General features: G+C 36.4%; 1 protein-coding gene across 1 annotated transcript; it reads left to right on the forward strand.

Moving 5' to 3' along the window:
- Positions 1 to 703: 703 nt before the first annotated feature.
- On the forward strand, positions 704 to 20,862 carry LOC144435165 (meteorin-like protein). Its single transcript, XM_078123734.1, has 4 exons — positions 704 to 1,058; positions 3,399 to 3,853; positions 15,949 to 16,005; positions 18,352 to 20,862. The coding sequence occupies exons 1-4, from the start codon at positions 943 to 945 to the stop codon at positions 18,681 to 18,683; spliced, it is 960 nt and encodes a 319-aa protein (XP_077979860.1). The 5' UTR covers positions 704 to 942; the 3' UTR covers positions 18,684 to 20,862.
- Positions 20,863 to 21,242: the final 380 nt, after the last annotated feature.

Below are 21,242 nucleotides of genomic sequence, written 5' to 3' on the forward strand. Positions count from 1 at the left end.
TTGCTGAGAACAGAGAGTTCTTGTATAACTTTTTGAGATGCTGTCGTGGTTCACATTTGTAAAAAAGAAAAAAAAGAAAAAAAGTGGACGTCACTTGAAGAACACAGTGATTTTGGCATTTTGCCATCGCTTTGACAGCCGAACATCGTCGCGAGTGCTTCCAACTCACAACAACAAGAGGCAGCACGAACGGGGAAAGCAAAATGTGTGAAATAACACGAAAACTGACGACAAGTGATCGTGAAAGAGAAAGGACAAAATGGAAATTATGTTTGTACAATCAGGAATTTATTTTACGACGGGATCACATTCTTACGTGGCGGTTTTTAATAGATTATTTACACGTGCTGAAGCGCGGGCTTGGCGTGCCGGATACCCAGCCTATTGATTGCCTGTGTGATGCCCTGCTTCAATCATTAAACGGACCATTCCATTATATAAAATAGGGAAATCAGTCCGTTGTATTCGACTGTCACAGAGCAATACATTTTTCCGTCTCTATCGTTTAAATATTATATTGAGTACAGTTACAACAGTTACAACAATCTTCAGTGTATGTTTTAACATTTTTTGTGTCTTTTTTTCACTCTTTCGATTTTATTGTCACAGATGACGTGTGAACCTGTCTCCCTCTGTGTCTTAATGGTATCGTCTTAAGATCGCCAAGAAGAGGGCTAGTCGGAGTCACAGTTTGATATCTTAACACACATCGTAGTACACGCTAACACAGTGCGACCAAGTAGTTTGGCGTTTTACAAACTGGGATTTATCGATTTTATGTCATCAGCCACCGAAGGACTTCCGACAGTATGTAGTATGTGGACTTACTAATATCAACGGCTGTCCTGTGTTTTGAAGTTACCGCGAACTGTTAGATGTTTTCTTGATCAAGTTGGTCGTAGTAGTGCTCTCTCCATTGCGGACCCTGCCTAGCATGCGATAATGGTGTATGTTCGTAGCATTTATTGCTATAGCCCTATGGTTGTCGGTTACTTACTGACGTACGTTATCTGGGCAAATTGTCATTACACAAGCGACGAGTGTGACTGGATCGGAAGGTAAGAGTATATCCCTGTCATGAAAATATGACTCGATCTTGTTTTTTTCGCTTGAGGGTTCAGCGCAGCGAGGTTTAAAGTCCGTTGAGTTGCTACAGACAGGTCCCCATTCAATCACTTGAAAATCGAGGCTTTTCAGACACGTACATGGCATTTTGTTTACTCAGTTTATACCACTGGGCGGCATAAGTTGGCCATAATTTTCAAACTCAAGCCAATGCAAGATTTTATTACTTGCAGAAAAAAAAGTTGCAACTGTTGCAGCAAAAGTATGTGGCGTTAATGTGGGGAGTTTTGAAACCCAGTTATTCGAGAGACGCTTTTGCACGGTTTGGTAAAGAAAGACAAAACTACCTGTTTTGGCCTATGTACCGTGTTCTGTGCCCGTAAGTAGTTTTACTTGCAGACGAGGGATGGATATCGTTCGAAATGATCACGTATGAAAAGTGGTGTTAGAGAAAATCGGCGCCAAAGGATAACGTTGTGGATGAGTACTAGTTGAACATTGGTACACAACAATCGAAAGAGTCCTTTAAGTTTAAATACCCGTAAGATATTCACATAGATAGCATTGAAACTACTAATGACGTTTCACCTGTAGCGTCCTTGAAATTTGAGACTGTGTAATAAAAAGTTTAAACTTTGGGCAAACAAAATCAACCAGTTAGAAATGTCTACCAAAAACTTAAATTTGAAGCTGTAGTTGGGCGCTGGGTAGTCGAAAATGAATAAAAATGTCTTCATAAATGATAAACTTGAGTCCGTGGGAAAATGGTGACAATGACACCAGAAGGACGGTATTATTTTTTGGAAGGACAGACGAAAGTTGCACATTTGACTAAGTACTTACTACGTGTACTAAAGTGTCAAGTTAAAGATGCTACAGGATGTTTCCATTGCATCTTGTAAAAGACTTGACCGTGTTCTTTTCCAAAACACAGGATGTTCACCAGATGTTGACAACAGCACAGTTAACAAATAGTGAATCTGAAGAAAAGGTGTATGAATGGGATGATGAAGGTGTTATGTGCAGAATAGACAGACCTAAACACTCAAATCACTCTTTCATTTTACTAATAAAGCAAGTGATATTAAGTTTGTGTAAACGACTCGATTGGGTTATATACCTGTGTGTGTGGGTAAGAACGGGAAATGGAAGCCATCGACGCATCGTATGGTGGGCTGGGGGTGATTCACTGCTCCGTTGGTTTATGTCCTGCCTGTACGAGTAGAAATTGATGAGATGAATGCGTGCGTGCGTAGTCTTGGACACGTTTCCCGTCGTGGGCTTCACGAAAGATCGCCAACATGATTTCAAACATTGCACGTGCCTTATGATGTTGATTATAATGAATTTCCAGGATATATATGTTTACATTAAAAGAATAAAACTTCGGTTCGACACAAACAAATCCACTATTTGCTAAGGATTTGTCGTAAAACATTTCCACCCCCATTTCGGACATCCCTGTGGTCGCCGCCCTGAGTAAACAAGCAACATAGCAGTTACCTAATACTAATCTTTATGGCCCTTTTAGACCGCCGAGGTATTAATATTTGGGAAGGAGTCCGAAATTTCTAATCGAATTTGAAATTTAATCGCCATTCTTGAAAGGTAAACTCGCACGAAAGTTGAGTGCACATAATGTTACAATCACTGGAGAGTGCTATGGTAGGCGTTGGCATGTCTCTTTCAAAGTGTCGATACATGTAGCTGCAGGGAAGAGATTCCACGATTTAATCGAGTCTTTCAGAACATGATATTTTAATACAACCACAGTATATCATATGTGATACGCAATCGTATACTGAAGATCGTTGTATCTTTCACGGGATATCGGGTTTTAACTAAGTTGATCTGCAGAAGGGAGAAGAGCACGTACGATCTTGTAGACTAACTCAGCAAGTATTGGTATCCAGTTTTAGGGGTACTACTATACAATTTAGCTATTACAATGATCAGATCAAAGAGGTGTCATTGTTAGCATTTGTAACAGCAACGGTACAAATCGTTTTCAACACCGCTATTTACATTGTATTGTTAGCTAGTTGGATACATAGTTGCATAGTGAGGAACATTCTCAAACTCAGCGACTATTTTTGAGGTAATATAGGGGAGGGGAAAATTAATTTGACTGACAGTTGACTGTAAGGATTTAAAGTTTTGATTATACGCAGATATAAAAGTATCACTTTTCTTTCAAACATTCTTCAGCATTTTTCAATGTACAATTTGTTGAAATGTGGCAGGAAAATTCCCCACTCTGAAGAGTTCATCAAATTTATTAAAATACATGGAACAGTATTTGAAAAATATAATCTTTCTATATTCTGTTACAGTGATTTGCCGCATGATCCCGATGCCAAGAGTGTGAAACAAATTTACCTGAGATGTTCTAAGGGCCATATCGAATGGGATTATGCGTATGGTGCAATACGGATCACATTCCAGCATGGTACTAACGGACACGACTTTGAGGGTTGTATTAAACCTTCCCCTCACTTCAATGGTGCCAATGTGTATTTAGAAGGAATAAAACAGCTGCAATTTTTAATCCATCCAAAACAACATAAAAGGAAGAACAATAATCATAACCACATCGATGCTACAGATTCGAGAGACTCTTGGAAAGAACAACTTAGTCGAACTCATTGTTTTGATTCCAGGAATGGGAAAGCAACTCTTTTTATTGAAGCTATGCCAAACTTAGATGGCAAAAGAAAAACTGTATCATTTGATTATGATTTAAAACTTCAGAAAAGTTCTGAGGAAAGTAGTACGGATGTATTAGAAGGTAAGTTGTCAGTTGTGTGTGTGTATATGTGTACGTGTGTGATAGTAATGTCATGACGTTATAAATGGCAGACTCTGAAGCACCTAAAACATTAGTTTACTACTGTAAACGGAGAGTGAAACAAATTCAGTGTACTGTTTGTGAATATTTATTTGGAAAGTAAAGCAATGAAGGTGGACAGTATATTTTGTTACAACCTATAGTGATATAGTCTAGTTCCTGTACGGTAACTGTTACAATTTACACCACAGCTCACTCGTGGTTTAGTTAGAAACCATGTTGGCATCCAGACTATAACAGTGGTAGGAAGAAATGCGACATACTGTATACTTTGAAATATATGTACAGTAGCTTTATGAGAGGTATTAAATTCTGTTAGAAAGTGGAACTCTCAGGGGGGATGGAACTTTAGTGGGTCCATCTCAGACAATTATTTAAAAGTAGTTTTGCAACAAAGACAGATATATTAGATATAGGCATACACAAAAATAAAATACAAACATAGCCTGGTTAAACTAGTGAAAATGTGAGGAGAGGGGGGCTACAGTAAATTGGTCATTTAAAAATACTGAAAGGGTGGGTGGGGGGGGGGTGCATGTACATGTTGTATTATATGTTAGAATCACCATGTATACTAATAACAACCTGCTAACCATTGGTCATGATATTTGGAGGTGCTTACAGGATTACCAGCGGGACCTACCACTTAGTTTGTAAAATTACCTCCATTTCATAAGTCACACCAATTAGTTCATTCCTCCTGTGTTAGCACCAATGTATTGTATTGTGACAGTGGGTGATACCATTTATCCTGTGGAGATAACAGGATTATAGTGTGAGGTGAACTGTGCTAAGACTTATAAAGCTGAGTTTACTGTTTATACTAGTACTTGGTTGTCTGATTAGATACATTGTGTCAAAGTACAGCTTACTTTTGAAACTCATCAACACATGTGGGTAATCTTATAATGAAGAGAGAAAGATAAATATGTCGAAATTTGGGGCTGAACTAGTCATAAAAAGATGAAAATAGATGTATTAATATTATATAAACTTCATTTGATTGCTTTCAGGCTGTACTGTTCTATCTATAACTGAGTTTTAATCCTGTTAATTTAGCAAAGGGAGCAATTTTTTAAATGTATTCAAATAATTGACCCGATATAGGTAAAAGCTGAAATTATGTAATTGCCACCAGATAGTAGTAGGGGTGTTGGGTAACCGTTTGTGTGTGTGTGTGTGTGTGTGTGTGTGTGTGTGTGTGTGTGTGTGTGTGGTGGGTGGGGTGTATGTGAATGATTTGGTAACATATTAGTTATTACATGAGCAGCCTGTATTCAGTAGTGACTGTCATTTGGTATAACAGTTGCAGCTTGTAGCCAAAGAACTTTAATTATTCAACACTTCAACATACCCTGGGGAGGGAGAGGGGGACTTTAAAGGTATGCTGCAATATGCTTTTTGAATGGAGAGTCGGAGTTTGGTGTCGTTGGACTGGTGGTTACACTAAACTAGAGCTTTTGGTCATTCTGCTTGCCCTTAGGTGTGCATTAAAGGGGGTGTGTAGCCACAAGAGATTTAGTACACAGTGTAAAAAGAACTGCACAAATAATGGTGACACTGTAATAGTTCATCTCTGTAACTTGTCATATGTTGAATAATGTGTGCACATGAGGGGGGTACAGTGTCCAGCCCTCAAGGAGTTGGCCAGGTTTCCTATAGAAACCTAATAAATCAAACAGGAGTGTTGCAAGGTGGTTTTACCTTACAAAGTAGTCAACTAGGAGGCATGTCAGGTGTTGAAAACCAAACTGTCAATTTCACTCTACCGTACATTTTTTTGGTCTTGTTTTGTGAGCTTTTGTAATTACCATTTGGTCAATGAGTAGGTTGCACTTACACCAGGAAGCGAATTTTGAATGAACTTAGAGAAGGAGGGAGATAGTGTGTCATGGTGCAAGGGTTCGTATAGCCCAGACAGTATTGTTTGTGGTGAATGCATAGACAGCCAATATTTCACCTGTGCAGCTTGTTGTGAAACATTTTGTAACAGTATGGGTTTCACCCATGGCTAAAAAATGTGAAACCACTGTAAAGTTGAGGTCATCAAATTGTAACTTGATGAAGGTGTTTTTGCTGCTGAAGAAAACCCCATAAATTGCATCATTTGGTACAAGTGCTTGCTATGGAAGCACTCAATGGTAGTGTTCAAAGTTGACATGCAAATTGTATAGAGATACATTTCTCCCACTCGTTTGTGGCAATTTTTTGTCATTACTGAAATGTGATGAGAAATATGTAGCTGAATGGATGGACAAAATTGATGCGACATTCCATTGCAATTGTCTGGAATGGATAAATCAATTGGAATCCTTTGTTTTGGATTCAAAAGATGGGTGATTGTTGGAGACAATCAATGAGATTCAAGGAAGTGTGACATCAAAGGTCTACTAACTGGTCTGCTAGTGTCACATGGGTATGATTTAATTTGCATCGAAGAAATACCTGTACCATTTGCTATGATTTACGAACAAGTTGTATATGCCAGCACATAAAAAATTTAATCACGTCCACCAAGCTTACCTGGTAGGACCATGACATAATGTTGTTTTTTGCATTTTTTTTTTGGGGGGGGGGGGGGCATTATTATCCTATATGCATTAAACATTGGAAAGGAACCAAAGTCCATGGGAAGCCTATATAGGTGTAAACACAATTGTATCGATTAAAATGTTCAGAAACTCAGGCAAGATTTTACCACCATGTTCTTTTAAATTGAAAGCAATGCAAGTACTGTTATTGTGTGAAGAGGGAGGAGGATGAGAGATAAAAAAAATGTGTATAATTATTGTGTCAGACTGTCAGTTTAGGGGTTATGTCTAGTGGTAAGAATGGATGGGAATGTCAAAGGCTTGTACAGAATATTAGTACAGAGAATGAGACAAGATTCCCACGGGAGGATGGATAATTGCAGGTCACTTAAAGAGAAATAATAGAATTGAATGAAGTTCAGTGAAACCCGGTCTCAGACACACAGAATAGTCCGTATTGTGTAGTAAATTCTAATGTCCATTGATTTTTGAGTGCTTCCAGGCTTCACGGCATAGGACGCTCTAATTCCCATACGTATAGTATAGCTGTTATTTCATTTCTCACACACTAGTAGAATTGCTATTCTATCTCGTTAATATTAACACTCAACAAAGAAGTTAAGTCAAGACCTTTCTGTTTTACAAAGCAACTTGATGGTGAGAAAATTTAGTGTGTGAAGGCCCCGTTGTATTAAAATGAGTCATGTGCCACGGCCTGGGATGATTCTCATAGAAATGGGTACACAGTGTTATTTGTAAAACTGCACGTCTCTTGTGAATTGTAAAACCAGCTGAGCAGGTTGATACTGTAGACTGGCCACCATGTCATGTGAACTTCAGTTTGTTGTCTGCAGACATTTCCTTGCTGTTGCAGACTTCTGCAGGAGTCAAAAGGGCACATCGATCTCCATAGTAGAGTGCTGGTTGCAACCATGTTTTTTTAAAAGTATTTCCATATTCCCCTTACAAGTTGATTAGATTTGATAATTAGAACTATATTTATGTTGAGGATTTCATCATACGCAGGAAAGTGGGTTAGAACTTTGTTGGTCGATGTTCAAAGTTGAAGCAAAAAAAAAAATAAATACAGGACAGCATCCATATTTATATAGTAGACGATATTTATTGAAGCATTTAGTAAAAGTGTAGGTTTTATCAATAATGCTTGTTGCAATGTTGTGAATATTTTGCTTGATGGATAATTTTTCTTCGAAAAGATTTTCATTTCTTTTACCAAGGGGATGCATGTAGACATATTGTTTGACCAAGCATACAATTAGAAGAAAAAAACCAATGGTAGTCAGATTTGTGAGTCATGGACACCCTTATGTTGTGACTGAAGACCACCAAACCAGAAACAAACTTGTGTGATTTGCTCATAAAACAAGATTTCGAATGAAAGTGTTTACAAATTTGGAGACAATTTACAATGACTTTTATGGTATGAGATGTAGTCTTCATTCATTGTGTATACCATAAATAAAGTTTTTGGAGCAAATAGAACCAGATGAAACTCTGCTACTGTTATTCACAGATGTGTTAGTGACACATTGGAAAGAAAGTGAATGGTGTAGATATGTTTATTGTGGTTATGCTGATAGAATGTGTAGTCTGTGTAAAAAGAGGCACTTTGAAGACAATTGTGGAGTTAATCGAAAAAAAAAAGGCAGTTGGGGAAAAAAGGGTATAGATCATGGAGGTAGGAAGGACCTGCATGGGTAGACTGAGTAATAGTAACTCCAAGGTACTTGCATACATATATGTCTGTGTTGTAACAAAGCTAAGATTATGACAGCTTTTGAAGTTGAGAGGGGAACAAGTGTTTGCCCTGAAGTGTGTCTACAATAGTCTCAGGTTGGGTCATCTGTACTGTGGGAAAGTCATGATGCTTAATTGGTGGGAAAGTGACCACACTTAATACTTAATTGGCGAGAAAGTGACCATATTGGTGAGAATGTCACCACAGTTTTACATAATAGCCATTACTTGAACTTGAACCTGTTCAATTATAATTTTTTACTTAATACTTGTCTGTGAAAAGGGGGAAGGTATTTAGGTTTTTTTTTTCAATGTATGTTTTACACCCACTTTATAAGCTAATTGTATGAGCCTGAGACCCTTCCATTGTCCAGGTTTTTGTAAACTGGTGTTAATAAGTCGGGTTAATTTGTCCTAAGTTTTGTTGTGATCTGAGTATAGTGTGAAGAGACTCAGCTGTCACTGCATGTGAAATGATGGACATCCTATTGTTTAGCTGATCATGTTGTTTGACACCAGTGTGTCATTAGTTGCCATAGTGACCAAGTCTCAGATGTCAACTCCAGGTGGTACAAAAACAGGTCTATTCAGTTACAATGATATAAATTGAAACATTAAAAGCCAATTGTCATAGAGGTCAGCCTGTGAAGGACATAAAAAATATACAATTGTGGGGTAGTGTTTCTGACTGGGTTTCATCTGGTGGATAAGTTAGGCATTGATTTACAGCAGTCTCTTGCTGAGAGAGTTAGAGAGGTAATTTTATATTGCTATGAACTCTCTTCATATGTGGAACCTGGAAAAACTCTGCAACAGCTCTGTTCTTCAATGCTGATGTCGTCATTATGTGGTGGATATAGTGAGGAGAGAAAGGGGCTTCAGTTCGTGTGTTCTTGCTATAAGGTTATGGAACTCCTGAAACATGGCAGGAATCTGAGGATTATCTAGTAAACTCACAATTTGAATTGAATTTTTTTTTACCACAAAAGAGAAAAACATACAAATATTGTTGCACCATATTAATCTCCAGGGATGAGTATTTTGAGAATGCATCAAATGAGAGAGGAGGAGACAGTTTCTATGGCAACTGACATACTAGGAATACATTTGTACACAGTATAATTCAAGTCATTAATCTCCTCATCTATGTTTGTTCAGTACTTCACAAATGTTTTTTATACTTGAAAAATATTTCTAATTGTTATTATTCCATATTTAATCCCAAAGTCACACAAGGAATGTACTCATTGCTTCAGAAAACACAAATGGTTCTAGTCATAAAGAAGTTATAAAAAAAAAATTAGCAAATTCTCCAAGCCAGTAGATTAATGCAAATATTCACATGTTCTAACACATTGTAAAGTATAAAGCAAAGAACATTTAGGTCAAGTTGTATTTACAGAGGTAGATTTTTAGTATGTTGAACTGTTTATAGCAGTTTGAGATTGGCACCATAGATTGGATAATGTTTTTAGTGGTTGAGAGTTGTGCAGTCCATTAAATTCACTGATAAGGATTATACACAGATGATGAATGGTGAGGAAGAAAGAGAGAGGGAGAGTAAACTGGGTCATTTCTTATCTCAGAACTACCAGAATTATTTCAACCGGAGTATAAACTAAAGTTGTTATCTGAGAGACACTTCTAAGTTAATCGGTGTGTCCTAACATGGGAAGTCAAGGGTATTCAGGTACATGGGAGTAGACTAGGAATGGAGGCTTCAATTTCTTGTCAAGGATTATTACACCATGCACGAGCTAGGTTCATCGAAAAATATGGAATATATTCACTGGTCATTCTATGTCATGACAACGCACGTCTATGTCACGACAACATGTGTTTACGTCATTGGTTCTGCTGTGTTTGAAATGAGTCAAAAACGCTCAAAATTACCATTACTTTACCAAACTCTTAGGTCACAAATATTTTCCAGCTGAATGATGAAAAATATTGGGGAATAATATCTTAGTACACGAACTTTATTCATTACTCATAAAAATTGTGGTATTCTTTCACATTCCAGTTTTTGTTTACTAGACAACTGAGGGTAGTCTAGTTCCTATACTGTGTCGTTACGATTTATACCAGTGGTTAGACCACAGTTGGCATCCAGACTAAACTGAGGGCAACATTTCAATTTTAAAGAATTCTGTTGTCGTCATGATATTGATTCACCCTGATATTGAGGTGTATGGTTTTTTTCCCACATTGCTAAATATATCATACTGGCGTCTAAAGGGTATGCAGAATGATAAGTGTAGTCTGTAAACAGGATCGGTACAGTTTACACCTCCACTCACAGTTAGAGACCACGTTGGCATCCAGACTAGTAGAATGAATGGCGTCTCAACATTGGCAGTGAAGTTCATGATACATTTTGCATAGCATGAAAGATGTGCGAGTAGGATAAACAAACTTGGATGTTTACAAGGGAGGGTCATTGGTGATGGTCACAGAAATTCCACAACACTGCACAAGTTTATCACTTGGAGAGTGTCTAGCTGATGGACATTCTCCAGAGCTGAGGTCCATCAGAAGAGAAAATGGTCTTGAGAAAACAAGCTGATGGTTAATCACTCCATTAAAATATCTCAGTTTTATCATGACTGCGTCACTACCAACGTTATGAATCATAAATTTTGATATATTACAGAGTACTATAGCTATGAAAATTTACTTTAGTGATAATGGAAACATTTATAAATTGAAATATGTTATGTTGGGTGTAATAAAAAGTAATGAAATTTAAATGACTGAAGGCAAATCCTGAGTTTTATGTCCCCTGTACTCTTGGACATAGTTTACTATTTTATTAGTAAGGGTATCTACGGCAGGCTTATCTAAAACTGTTGTTTGATAGAAACATGTGACTGTTTGTTAAATACAGATTGTTGTGTGGAACCACTGCAGTACAAACACATAGACATGGAATTTACTCAGGTAATGTGGGTTGTTTAAAGTTGAACAGTTTATGACCTTTACACGGTGATTAATTTGTTACTTACCAGTTATGGAATGTTGTTCACTGTTTTATCTAGTAATGACCATTGAAAACCCACTTCAAAAGTCAAGATAAGAAGGAACAGTGCTAAGGGGAATCTCCCATCATGCTTTGTGTTCTGTGACCTTAACTTTTAATGACAGATTTTTTTTCCCGCCAAAAATATTGGCAGTCATTGCTTTAAAAAAAATGTGGACTATTTTCTTTTGTAGACATACAGCAAAAAGATACAGTAAAGGTCAACACATTACAGTATTATGATTGTCTCTCCCACAGTGTGAACTATTCCTGTCTATGCTGGGTTTTTTTTTCTTTTTTTTGGGGGGGGGGGTCCATTTTCTGTGGTTGTCTGCCTACTTTGAACTACCAGAATGAAGCTTTTAAAGGCATATTTAAGCATTTATTTGACAACAAGTGAACAAACAATGAGAATTGATGGTGATAACAGATGAAAGTGATAGGAGAAGTCCTCCATAGTAGTATTCTTTGGAAATTTGTGAACTTCTTAAAAGTGTTGTGTGTATATTTTGTTGACCACTGGCAGCATGCCAGGAGCAAGCCTTTGTAGAAAATAGCATGCTTGCCTTCACTTCTATAGTTTGATCGGATTGGTGACGACAGAACCAGACAAAAGGTGAAATTTTAGATCGTGGTCAATATTTAGTTTGCTGTCTAATATTTGGTGACAAGTTAATTTGATCAAGTGAATGGCTATGGACTTTGACAGGTAACAATGGTGGAGTGAAATATGGCTGAAATCACAGCATAAGAGGGTAGCAACTTAATCCCAGTCCTTCCTGCATGATGCCGTTACCTCAACAACAAGATAAACTCACCCACCAATCTTTTAAATCCCTGGCTTGTTACATTCAAAATCATTTTGACGACTCAGGAATTGCACACCGTTTTAATCCCAACTTAGTTCTCAGGTGTAGCTAGCTGAGTTAGTCGGTAAAGTAGACTCAGTGGTTGACCTGGTTGCAACCATGGTTCAATTGTTCTTCTATCCACCATATCTTAAGGCCCCTTGATAACACTGTAAATACTTTAATCTGCAAAAAAATTGCTGAACTAACTTTCTGATAAATTTATTGATGTTTTGATTCTCAGTTAATAAGATAACTATAGTGGGATGGATTGTGATGCAATATGTTGGCGGGACCTCAAATATTGGAGTCTGGAATCGAGTCCAGTTCAAGACTTGGTTAGATAGGGGTAGTATTGAGAAGCACACTACTGCAAATACCTGTGTACTTTTGATATCCATCTCTTTGGCCTCAGAGTGTAACTTTATTTATTTCCATTCTTTTGAAATTGTTGCTATTCAGTCAAAATTTATTTCTGTTCTATGCATGGTTTCAGAATAGTATGAATTGCCCAGATTACATAGTGTGAATATAGTACATGATGATAATGTTAGCGCAATACCTCAGTGATTCCCAACCGACAACAGACAACAGCCGTCAGAGAAAACAAAAAAAAAGTAACCACCGGTCTTCATTTGTTTCCATGCAGTGAGTGTGACCATCTAATTTTGCAATATTTGTTGTGAATGCAGGTTTGCATGACAAGTATCAGTTGTGCAAGCCTAGTCATGCTATGTAGCATTGTATCAACACCTCAGTCATGCCGATGTCCAGCCAAGCATGTAAAATATGCCCTCAAAGTGCAAGTGCCATAAAAATACACAAGATTCTTAAACCTTGCCATGCATTTTCTTTCTTTTCTTCTTATTTTTAGGGGGGGGGGGATCAGTAATTTTCACAAGGCATTTCATACTATGTTTTGCCTTTAGTCTATAAATTGGAGCCTATCTCAATGAGAGCACGCCTGTAAAGAGCTGAGACTAGAACACCCTGGTTGTCAAACACAAAGGAAGAATATATTTGCTTTGGCATTGATAGCTCAGGTGTGTTCTGTAAGACCTCATTCTTGGTACAACTATGCATGACTAACAAGTCATCTTTTTACCTGCCTGTGTTCAGAGTACCCCCCTCAAGACAAATGGGCTGTGGTTGTCAATGTACTCAAGTCACATCTTTTATGCTGGGTATTGTTAGCAACTTTTTTTGTGTTACAAACACTCCCTAAAAGTGACCCCTTGATTTAAACAAGGCCCCAAGCTCTTACAAAATGGGTGTATATGTACCTGCAAATAATGTGCCGTCAGGTCCCTAGGAATCGGAATTCACTCAACAAGTGTAAAGGTTACTCGTGAAGGAAAGACACTGTAAAAGTAAAAGAAAAACGTGATCATGAAAGCATTGTGGATAGGATAACAGAAAATGCACAACTCAAAGGGAGTATAACGAACTTTGCTAGGCAGCAAGATATAAAGTCTGAGGTATTTTGACAGTTCAGTGCAACAGTTACAATTATAAGATTCAACGATTTTTCATTTCTTGTAAAGGCTGACAACTTATTTGAATTGGCTCACAATTCTCGATTGTGTCGGGAGAGAGAGAGAACTAACTTTATACAGAGAACAGTTGGGATATTTTAGAATGTACCTCAGTAGTTAAGAGTGGAATGCCACAGAGACATAATGCAAACATACACTTTAAATAAGAAAACACCATTAACTCTTGCTTTTTAGGCTCTCTCTAGTATTTATAAAATCCCAAGTCAGGACATGTATAGTAACTAAACACAACAAAATAAACTTCTATATTTTACAAAATAATACTAACTTAACTTATAGGATTTTCACGACCCACATATGTGCATGGTAGATTTTTTTTCAGTAGGTTTTTTTCAAGCATCAATATCGACTGCATCTTTTTGTTCAGAGTGGTGAGGGAAATCTTCAGGTATTTTTTAACTGTTTCTGACAAACGTTAGGGTGCAAAATATGTGGGTAAAGTTTTACTACATTTTACCTGTCTGGGTTTCCTAACCCGTATAAAAACCATAAAATTTATTGTTGCATAAAAGTGTACAGTCAAACAGCAGACACCATGACCAGTGTTTTGACCAAGGTATTTTTAGATACAGTTTCAAAAAAAGTGTACCCTGTGAGCTTGGCCTTGTAGCACTGCTGGGAGATCACTTATATCAGTGCTTGCCAAAAAACCTGACATGTAACATCTGTAAGCGTTCATTTGAGCAGCTTAACCACACAAAGACTTTACACAATGATAAAAACAGAGCTTGTATTACTCATTGCAACTAGTATGCTAAATGTCAACCCCATGTTAGTCAACACCCTTACAATGTAGTCTGTTTGTGACCACACTGTCAAAATAGAGACAGTGTTCTTTGAACCAGTCTGTGATTTGGTATATACAGTGTCTCATCATATGCAAGATTGTACGTGTCAATTTGTTCTGTTCAGCTAAAAGGAGTTACACAGCTAATTTGACCATAAAGTGATTGAATATAATTAAGTCAATTATGTATTGAGGTAATGAAGTGAAAAGTAACATTGTAAACTGTGTTGTGAATAAGATAGAAGACATTGTAAACTATGTCATGAAGGAGGTCGAAGACATACAGAGCGAGTCAATCAGTAACTGCTGTCTTTCAATGGTTTCAAATTTGTGCCAATTGGAACAAGAATTTGTAGAAATATTCTCCCACGCTAGATACAAGTCGTGTATTAATTTCAAACTAATTAAAAGCAGGAGAAAGCAGCAGCATAACATGACTTCACAAATGATAACAGGTGTAGGGGTACGCTATGAGTTACTTGACTGTTAAAGATACAAAACAGATAGCTTTATACCTAGGAATTGAATTTATTGAATCACATTTATATGGTCAAGGTGATTGTGTTTGATGATGTTTCATATATGCTGTAAACGAGTAATTATAAATAATAATGTTTTATTTCTGTACTTTGGCCACCATCCTATAGTACAAGTAAGTTTCAAACAAATATACATCGATAGATAAATGAAAGTAAAGAGTTATACATCTCTTTACAAGGTGTTCTTTTCTCCAGCAAAAAATACAAACTTTTGGCTAGATCATTTACAATCTTCAAATACCCAAATTTATTTACTCGTTAAATTATAACTGGTGATTATAAATTTACACTGAACTACATTTTTTGCACAAGTGCAGTATTTTCTGTACAGTCTGTGAGTCGTCTGCATTATTGAAAGATTGTTATTAATATTGTTGTTAGTAAGTCCTTTGTTTTCATGTAGGTAGGAGGTGGTATATACATAGATATAATAAGCTTGTCACACATTTTACGAGGGTTCCACCAAAATTGTATTAATTCCACAGAAAATTTTTACGAGATTTTCTCTTTTCACAATTCTAAACAATTTCGAACAAAAACTAATTCAAATAATTGTTATACTGCATTGTTTCAAGGACGTCTGGTAAAATCCAAACAAATGGTCATCCTATGTAAAGTAGGCAAACTTCAAGTGATTGTGTTTGTCTGTGAAAAACCAATGTCATTCGTGCAAATATAAACCAAACCTGTTGGCACACATTATGTGCATGTTTGATACATGTACGCCATTGTGGAACATCTTTTCTTGCGTTTTGTACATTTTCAACTTGTACTTAATTTCTTTTCTACTTCTTTATTGAAAGTGTAATGAAATGTTAGATAAATGTTTGTTTAAATCATGTCAATGTTTCCTTGAATTCTATAGTTACCAGTGTGAAAACCTTGCCTGTACAAAGTTCATTACATTTAAATATATCAAAAAAATAGTTCAATCTCAGATGTTCGACTTGATGTTCAAGTTTACTAATGTGAAGTTTGTTATTTCTATTCTCCACAGATTGTAGGCCGTGTAATGAGACAGAACTCATGACAGCATTTTGTGCAAGTGACTTTGGTAAGTATTTGATGAAAATCTTGAACATACACCCCACTCTTCTCTCTCCCCCCCCCCCCCCACACACACACAAGGGGCAGCAAATATATATTGCAAGCGGCAAAAAAATCCATAATTTATGTGTAGTAATATATAAAAGTTTACCTAAACCATGCCTCCATATTATGTTTTATTGTACTGTTGTATGTATAACAGTTAGGTAAAAACAAGGAGTAGATGTCAACATACTGAGAACCACTGTCATCTCAAAACTGCAGCAGTTCTTCTCCATACTTTTCTCTGTCGGATCATCATTTACAATAGAAAATGAAAAGATCAATAGTCTAGAGTCAAGACATACATAATGAAATAACTTTAGGTATTTTCCCCAGTTATTTGCACAAGCTGAAAATAGCTTTCTCTGTCTGTTGTGTTTAGTTGAGCCGTAGACAATACCTGTCCCATTCTATTGGGAGACTTTGTAAATGCTAAATAGTAGATAGTGTCATTCAAAGAAGGTTATGGTTTCTTTAACTGTGATCCTGTTACCCAAATCCCTAAAATAACATCGGCTATTAGAAACGTACACTATGAACAGTTTAAAACAACAAATAAAAACTTTTGGCAACTTAGACAAAACTTAAATAATGGTAAAGATTGAATGGGCTTAGTAGGTAAAATACTTGGTCGTAATTGAGTACAGGATCTGAATAACAATGACTTAAAGTTTTACAATTGAAATTTAGTGTCTGTCTATTTTCTGTGTTTGTGTGAAGGTCAAACTTAGTCATTCAAATCACATTCTTAAGACTGGTTGATTATGGGAATGAAAATATCACTTGAGATTGTGATCAACATATTTTTGAAAGTCAAATTTATGATTTTTTTAAAAAAAAAGGCGGGAACAGGTGAATTGCAATGCTAGCAGAGACAAGTTTGGCCCTGAAGAACGTTTCCTATTAAAAATGTAAGGATTTGTAATTGCAAAAGATGGTGACAAAAAAATTTGAAAATCTGCAGTTTTTTTCTCTCTCAAAATATAGCTGGGAATAGGGAAATGTGGCATTGACAGTAGATTTTAAAAACTTAATAACAAGTTCCTTAAAGAATCAATGCATACTTGTGTTTTTTAGGAGATTTAAATCAACAAAATTTATTAAGTTTGCACACTTTTTGAATTAAGACAATCAAGAAAGTGTGAAGTACAACGTTTTGAAGTAAACTTTAGATTGTAGAAGTTTGTTGGAGGAATCGATGCTAAGATGTGTTATTGACTACCGGCAGTAGGCTGTGAAAGTGACGCATGTCAGACACAATGTACCTCAGCTGACAACAAGGGTGGTAGTGGGGTCACCAATCAATACCAAACAATTATTGTGTGGCAAATATTCTAAAACTACCTTTGTCAAATACCAACCATTGTCTTGCAAATATGGACCGCTGTCCATACAGAAAAGAGTGGGTGAAGGAAAGCTTATTGGAAAGGCGGTTGGGGCTTGGGAAAAATCAATGTTGTAAAAGTCGGCACGAGTCCCTGGATTAGTAGTAGGGCAGTGAAAACAATACATGTTGTTTAACAGGTGTACTGTACTGATCATTATGGTCGATACCTGAAGAATACGCAGTGGCATGCGTACCTCATTTGCATAAAGTTTGTGAAAGAAATGGGACCAACAGCTAGGTATTACCAATGAATATTTGATGGGGGTGATGCCAGTAATAATAATGACTAAAGTAGTTGTTGTCATGGACAGTTATATGGACAACTTGTCTGATATTAACAGTTATGTGAAAATGAGAAGTGGTCAGGCACCAAAATATATTGTGGATGTGAACTTGATGTAAGATAGAATTTCCACCACAGGGATGATTGTCAGGTCATTTCAGAGATGGTTGCATCCATGTTATCCATCTGTGTTTCTTATAGTGTGTTGTAATTAAAAACTTATCCCAGTCATCAGAAGGGAAATTGTCTTAGTCAAGCATGTCTGGTATCCTAATAAAATGTGAAATATCCAATGTGAAATATGACATGGGAATTGTAGTTAAACCTAACCTTCAAGGTGAAAGACTTGGAGATAGTTCTAGTGAAAACAAATCTCATTTAGATCTGTGACTAACATAGATTCAAAGAGTGTTCGTTGAACTAGTACATGTCTCCTGTGATAAAGCTCTACATTCTCTCTCCCAGTGGGAAAGAGTGGTCAAACTCTGTACTGTGTGTGTGTGTTTGAGAAATACCGTTCATCCTTTGATAATTGTGACGCTTTATAAAAAGAAAGATATTTGTTACACTTCTTTTCAGCCATGTTGTGTTGTAAACAGAGATGTTAAAAATACCTTCTTCTTTTTTCTTCTTCTTTGCAGTGGTGAAGAGTAAAATAAAAGAACTCAGTAACGATCAAAGTAATGAGGAAACTAACATCAAAATCTCCATCGGACACATTTACACTCAGGTCCAGGACACTTTTACTGAGAACAAACAAGGCCGTCACTCTGGCACTGTTGTCATGCCACTGAGATGTGGTGTCAAACATGGAGACGGTCACTTCCTTATGACAGGAAATAAAAGACTTGGAAAAAACAGACTCAAATGTGCGCCACGATTTTCCGAGTTTAAAAAAGTTGCGAAACTAATGACTGAGAGAGGACTCAATGAATGTGACATGAGTGAAGTAATCAACGCTGAAGATGATTAGAAAATATATTTGTTTCCATGACAACTGCACTATGTCACTGCCTCATTTGCATAAGTATATATTTCACCATGTTGTTGACAATCATAGTTGCAGTATTGCATTGAGGAACGTCAGTACTAACAAGACAATGGTTCAAGACTTTCCTGACTCTGGAAGAATTCTTGAGAGAAAAATATTCACGTTAGCTGTTATATACGTTAACTTTCAATGTTTCTGTTCTGTTCTGTTATGTTCTTGTGGCATTTTGTTTTTCAAAACCCCATATTGAAAATTTTCTCTAACAAATTACCAGATGATGATTTATTTTGATGTTCTGTTTTAAAAGTTGTTTTGATATTGTGTTTTTGTTTTGTCCAAACGACTGTTTAAACTGGTGTTTATCAGTTGAGAAGGATGTAACTTTTATCCAGGAATGTGAAACTCTTCCAACGTTTAGCTTATCATCATGAAAATTACCACATGTAAAGTCTTATCATTATAGGGCCCTGCAGTAATGAGCCTCTAAATAGATCCAGTAATTGAGTTTTCACTTTTAGAACAATGTCTAATTAGAACTGTTATAATTACTGCATGATTTCCAGGATAATCTGCAGGGTTTGTTTTCAACAAGTTGTCAGCATCATGCTGTGTTGCAGTCTTATCTGTATACCCAAAACAAGTTAAAACTTGTAAAAAAAGTAGTTAAACATCACTTGACTCAATTCCTGTGGATGTGTTGTTGTTAGCTCATGACCCTAACACTCCTCTTTCCTTCTCTCCCCCCACTTTACCAGCATTGAAAATACAAATACTATTTATCCAGCATCAAAGGTCAGAGGTCAGAGATAGATACACAGGGTGACTAGAGTAGCTTCTGTCAATGTTCAGGAAAATAGGGAAAAGTCTTCCAGAGTAGATCATCCACTACCGACACAATTAGCCTTCATTGATTGTAAATAAAGAATATGTATTCAGGAGTAATTATGTGGCGACGGTTCTGTCACAGTCGACATGTCGAGTGCAATAGGCTTTTGAAAACTGTATGTTTTGTAAGATAGAAATCATGTGTATACTTTTATTGATGTAAATTGTATTTCCCTTTAGTTGTGTAGTAATTGTTTTCTCCAGTAATTTGTCAATTACATGGAGGATTTTTTTTCCTTCACTATTCCAACTTACAGACACTGCCAATCTCATTCTTTTAAATCTGATCATATTTTATCCTCTCAATTTTTATATATGTCTGAACTTTTTTAGTCTTTTTCTTTCCAGAGAAACATAACCTAGAATCACAAATGTATATTTTCTTACTGAGTAAAAGATAGTTCGATATTATTAATTATAAGTTCACATTCAGCTGTTTGGGATAAACTTGCACTTGCACTCATAAATGATGAGAAACAGTAAGTTGCAGGATTACTTTTTATAAAATATATTTCTTTTGGAGAATATATTGTTAATGGTTCCAAGAATCAATAGGACGGTAGAATCTAGTTGCATTCGTTTCCAATGTATCGTTCCAAAGTAACTATATTGTACTGTCGTATGTCTTTTGGTTGTGTCACGAAATATCAATGTTTACGAAAACTTAAAAAAAATCATTTTAACAAGATGGTGCCCACTTATTGTTATACTTCCGTTCAACAAGGTTGCAGTGAAGTGGTATGCAGTTTCACCAGTGTTTTATAAAAAAACATCACCACGATTTGTTCAGTGTTGGAAATCTTCCATCATTTATTGTCCGACTCCGAGATAGCAGCCATGAATATTCATAAATTGTACATATTGACCACCAACGTACAGCTCTATATTAAACATTGTAACTTTATCAAAGATATCCAAAAAAAATATGAAGATCACACTTGTAAACATGATTATCACGGTATAATGATCTTTGATCATGTAAATCCACACTTTGCAACTCTAGAACATGTCTAGTTTTGACACCTTCTCAGATACGGCCATGACAAGTTATAACTCAAAATATCTATAGGATGAGTTGACTGTGTATTTACTGGCCTCAATCTATGACTAGATGTACACATTGGCATTTGATGGTATTTTACCATGAGTTAGAGCCTTTCCCATTGCATATTTAATATTACAGTACAATTCAGGGTATCTGTTGACGCGCACAAGATTTGTAATTAAGAAAAAACTTAGGTGTACACATTGTCATTCTGGTTCATAAACTCTCAAACTTGAAAGGGGGGGGGGGGGGGTTAAAAAACACACACCTGTGCTGTACCCAGATTTAGGAATTCCATTTTCTCTTGAAAGCTTTCTTTGATTATCCAAGGAGAATGTATTGGATGTATGGATGCCTAATCAGTTTTTACTTATAAACAATTATTCGTTTTGAAACTTGAAAATCCTGTCAAAGATAAACTTTGAAAAGATATATGGTAAAAAGATTGAATGCACTGATTCTATAGTATTTACTACTAGTCAGCCCATTAGACCCTACACTACATTCATGTAGGGTCTATGATCAGCCACATGATTATCTGGTTAATAAGTTAACATAGTATAGTACAATATCACACTATAATTAGAACTGTGTTTGTAAAGCTTGACTTT

The sequence above is a fragment of the Glandiceps talaboti genome, chromosome 5 (genome assembly GCF_964340395.1).
Source record: "Glandiceps talaboti chromosome 5, keGlaTala1.1, whole genome shotgun sequence".
Taxonomy (NCBI): Eukaryota; Metazoa; Hemichordata; class Enteropneusta; family Spengelidae; genus Glandiceps; species Glandiceps talaboti.

What these genes read in the sequence shown, in the direction of transcription:
- LOC144435165 (XM_078123734.1), top strand. Translation starts at nt 943, where the DNA reads ATGGTGTATGTTCGTAGCATTTATTGCTATAGCCCTATGGTTGTCGGT. An exon ending in GAGTGTGACTGGATCGGAAG is followed by an intron (nt 1,059 to 3,398) that starts GTAAGAGTATAT and finishes ATTCTGTTACAG; the next exon opens with TGATTTGCCGCATGATCCCG. An exon ending in ATTTTGTGCAAGTGACTTTG is followed by an intron (nt 16,006 to 18,351) that starts GTAAGTATTTGA and finishes TCTTCTTTGCAG; the next exon opens with TGGTGAAGAGTAAAATAAAA.